At 41.1% G+C, this 4,185-nt stretch overlaps 1 protein-coding gene across 1 annotated transcript; it reads right to left on the bottom strand.

Moving 5' to 3' along the window:
* Nucleotides 1-329: 329 nt before the first annotated feature.
* On the bottom strand, nucleotides 330-3,414 carry LOC120151561 (putative calcium-transporting ATPase 13, plasma membrane-type). Its single transcript, XM_039163971.1, is given in 2 exon segments — nucleotides 330-2,887; nucleotides 2,890-3,414. Coding segments are annotated over 2 exon segments (3,033 nt in total). The 5' UTR covers nucleotides 3,386-3,414; the 3' UTR covers nucleotides 330-350.
* Nucleotides 3,415-4,185: the final 771 nt, after the last annotated feature.

The following is a 4,185-nucleotide window of genomic DNA, read 5'->3' as shown; positions in this document are numbered from 1 at the left end:
TTTAGTGGTTTGTTTTCTTATTCACATTAATTTGCTATTTATTCATTGATTGAACCGTCATTAAGTTTTCAACGTTGCACGAAATCTGCTTGTTGAAATGCTTGACCTAATTCCTTCCTTTTTATCATCGTCGGCAGCATATGTTAGCTAGCCGAGTTTAATAAGAACAAGGAGCACTGTTGATATAAAAGCTTTCCCAAGGTTTAAAGAATGACTGTATTTATCTTATTAATGTAAAAATATAGTTACATCTGTAATATGTAAAGATGTGTTACTTACAAAAAAGAATATGAATGTGTAAGAACTGTATAGCAATGATATGTGATATCAATTTTATGATGATGATTGTCCTATTTCCCCCATTTGACATAGCTGAAAATGGGTTTCTCTGGAACAGGTAAGCATTTGACAACCCAACCAAGAGGCCAAGAAACTGCTGCCATTGCTATGCATGCTCCCCATTGTCCCCAATTCAACCTCTCTGTATCTGCAAATCGTTTAAGAAACTCTACCATCACCACTTGAAGAACAATGGTTATCCCAATGATTCCTATGAACAACTTATTCTTGTGTATCCCCTCGAATACGTTCTTCTTCTCGAGTTTCCTCGCGTTGAATTCGTTGAAGATTTGGCAAAGTACGAAAGTGTTGAAGATCAATGTGTCGTTTACCTTCTTTGTTACCCCAAAGATTGATTCTCCGCTGAATTGTAATGTGAGAAGCACTGCTATCTGGTATAAGGCTTGAGCTAGTAGGTTCCTCCACATGATGTTTGTGATGAGTGGCACAGTTCGACCGACGGGTGGTTTCTCCATCAACTCCTTTGTAGGTCGCTCGGTGGCAAGAGCCAATGCACCCAATGTGTCCATGATTAAGTTCACCCACAATAACTGGACTGCTGTTAGAGGGACTTCACCTGCTGACACGGCTGCTACGAAGTTGATACATAGTGCTGCAACATTCACTGTAAGTTGGAACTGAATGAACTTCTGGATGTTGGTGTAAACACACCTTCCCCACCTCAAGACCGTGGCGACCGTGGCGAAATTATCATCCAAGATGACGATATCAGAACTTTCTTTCGCCACTTCAGTGCCTTGAATTCCCATTGATAGACCTATATCTGCTTCCTTGAGTGCTGGTGCATCATTCGTGCCATCGCCCGTGACTGCAACTACATGCCCTTTCTGTTTCAAGCATTGCACCATGAGAAGTTTATCGAACGGAGAGGATCTTGCCATGACTCGGATTTTCTCGACTTTCTCCATCCTTTCTGCTGATGTATAATTTCTGAACTCCTCACCTTCTACCACGACACCGCTCGACATGTCCTCACCGGGCTTGAGAATCCCGCATTCGGTAGCTATGGCTCTTGCTGTGAAAACATTGTCACCGGTGATCATTTTGATGTTCACTCCTGCATATTGGCAATCTTCCACTGCTTTCTTCACTCCAGATCTGCATGGATCCTTTATACCCACCAGCCCTAAAAGGGTCAAGCTATCTTCTTTAAGCTTTTTCGGCTCTTCTTCCAGAACTTGTTTATGGGCAAAAGCAATGCACCTAAGGCTGCTGGCAGCCATGCCTTGAATAATTTGCTCGAACTTCGTTCTTGCGTCATCATCGAGATCTTTGACAACTCCAGAAGCGTCGTAGTAGGTTGAGCACATTGCTACAATCATCTCAGCAGCTCCTTTCCAATGAACATGGTCAGTGTCATCATCATTCCTCTGAATCAAAACCCCACTTCGTTTCTTCTGAGAATTGAAGGCTTCAACTTGAAGTATAGCGCAACTCGTCTTCATCTTCTCCATATCCATCTTCATTTCCATGACAGCCCAAGAAAGGATTGCCTTTTCTGTAGGACTACCAGAGAATTCAAAATCTGCTCCTGTTGAAGCTCTATAAACGCTGCCGGTAGTGTTCAAAGCAACTCCTTGATGGATCAAATCAAGGACAGATGGAGAAATTGAATAAGCACCCTCCCCTTTCATTGATTCTTGACCGAGCCAAAACTTTGTAACTTTCATTTGATTGAGAGTGAGAGTGCCTGTTTTGTCACTACATATTGTGGTGGCAGAGCCCATTGTCTCACAGGCAGAGAGCTTTCTCACCATTGCTTGATCAGCCATCATTCTCTTCATCGAATAAGCCAGAGTCAGTGTGACAGCCAATGGCAATCCTTCGGGAATCGCAACAACGACGATGGTAACGGCGGCAGCCACAATACGGACAACAGCATTGATAATATCATCAGTATTTGTCTTGCTTCCATTGAACTCCCGGTTTCCTTTCTCATCTGTTGTGTTCCCTGTGAAGTAACGAACCAACAGAACGACAAGAACCAGGAAAGCAACCGCTAAGCCGACTTTACCGATCGACGAGGTGAGCTTGTTTAAACGTGCTTGTAAAGGAGTTTCTTCATCGTTGTCACGGCTGATCTGGCACATCATTTGGCCCCATGTTGTGTTCATGCCAACCGATGTAACAAGCATGCGAGCATATCCATCTGCCACCTTGGTACCCGACAATAAGAATGGATTTCGGTTTGTATCTACCTCAACATGGTCACTTTCCCCTGTCATGCTTGATTCATCTACTTGCAGTGAATGGCCGTCTAAGAACAATCCATCGGCCGGAACCTGATCTCCGATCTTCAGACACACTATGTCTCCGACAACGATATTGAATATCGAAATCTGCTGTCGCCGACCTCCTCTTACGACATCAATCTGAATATTGTTGCTGACGTTCGACAACTTATCGAACTGTCGGTTTTGCCTGTAGTTACTTATTGCAGAAACAGCAATGACAAGAAACACAGCAACGAAGATGCTTCCACCATCATACCAACCTTCTTTGAGGCCATGTTCTTTGATTCCAAACCAAGTGAAAGAGCCGCACACCCTAAAAGAATCATTATAGTAAGGTCTTTAAACGCTTCAACCACAAAATGGAAAAAGCCCTTCGTCGGTGGTTTCTTGTATGTATTGGAACCGAATGCCTCACGTCGACACACGACGTCCTCGGCGCTACCGGAGATACCGAACCTAGTGTCGGTTCCGAGATCAGAAGCCACACCATTAACCCCACCATGTTTCTGCAACCTCTGCAGCTTCTTCTCTTTAACTAGCTCAATTAGAGTTGTTTGATCAACTTGGAAAGGAGTGTTTTCTGACACGACGGAGAGTGAAACATGAGACGGTGATCGAAGAACGACGTCGGTTTCTTGTTGGAGTGTCGGGGACCTGACGACAAGAGATGAAAACTTTCTGGAACAATAGATGGTGAGGAAAAGGGAGTGCCATTTCTTTCTGGATTTGCTGACAGGGACTTGGACTGCATAATCAGAGCAAAGAAGGTTTGATTTAAGAGTGGTTGTCATTGAAAAACAAAGGAACAGAAAGCAACAGGATGCAGGTAGAAGGTGATATGATGATGATGATAGACAAGGAAACAAAGTAAAAGTTCAGCGAATTCTGGGTTACAAAGATGAAGTTGAAGATGATATGGATATGGTGCAAATGGAGGATGCATATGGATTTTATAGTGAAATGAAACTGGGGCCGTGTGAATGATCGTAATTGAGATGTATCTGTTCTTTTGCTGTGTTGTCGGCGTAGGACACTGGTTCTTGGAAGTTGCTTGCTTATTCCTCCACTCCACGCAAAGACAGGGACGAAGCACATTCCCATTTTTCTTTTTCTTTTTAAAAAACATATATGGATAAATGTCTATTTAGGACTCTTAATTTTAATTTATTATATTATACCCCCTATTTTTTCCACTTTGCATGGTTAGGGATGAGTATTTCATTTGAACTCGATGGGTTGGCTCAAATAGGATCATTTTTTTATTTTAAAATTTTAAATTTGTATTGTATCATTTTTTGTGAAAAGTGGGTTCAGGGTTAATGTAAAAAACTAATTCGATTCGACCCAATATAATATTATAATTATATTTTATTTATTTATATATAATTACAATAATATTTATTTCTATATTATTTTTAATTAAGTATTTATTTCACCTAATAAAAATTGTTTTTATATATTTATGTTAAATCAGATGCGAGTTTTGATCAAAAATTAGATAAAATGTAAGTCGTAGAGTTTAATTTTAAGGTTTAATTCGAGTGGACCAAAAATCTAAAATAACCTATTACCATTCGTTCTTGCTCAACAA

The sequence above is a fragment of the Hibiscus syriacus genome, unplaced genomic scaffold (assembly GCF_006381635.1).
Source record: "Hibiscus syriacus cultivar Baekdansim isolate YM2019G1 unplaced genomic scaffold, ASM638163v2 tig00002799_pilon, whole genome shotgun sequence".
NCBI classification, from domain to species: Eukaryota; Viridiplantae; Streptophyta; class Magnoliopsida; order Malvales; family Malvaceae; genus Hibiscus; species Hibiscus syriacus.
Note: the sequence above shows the minus strand (reverse complement) of the source record. Positions and strands in the feature narration are given on the sequence as shown.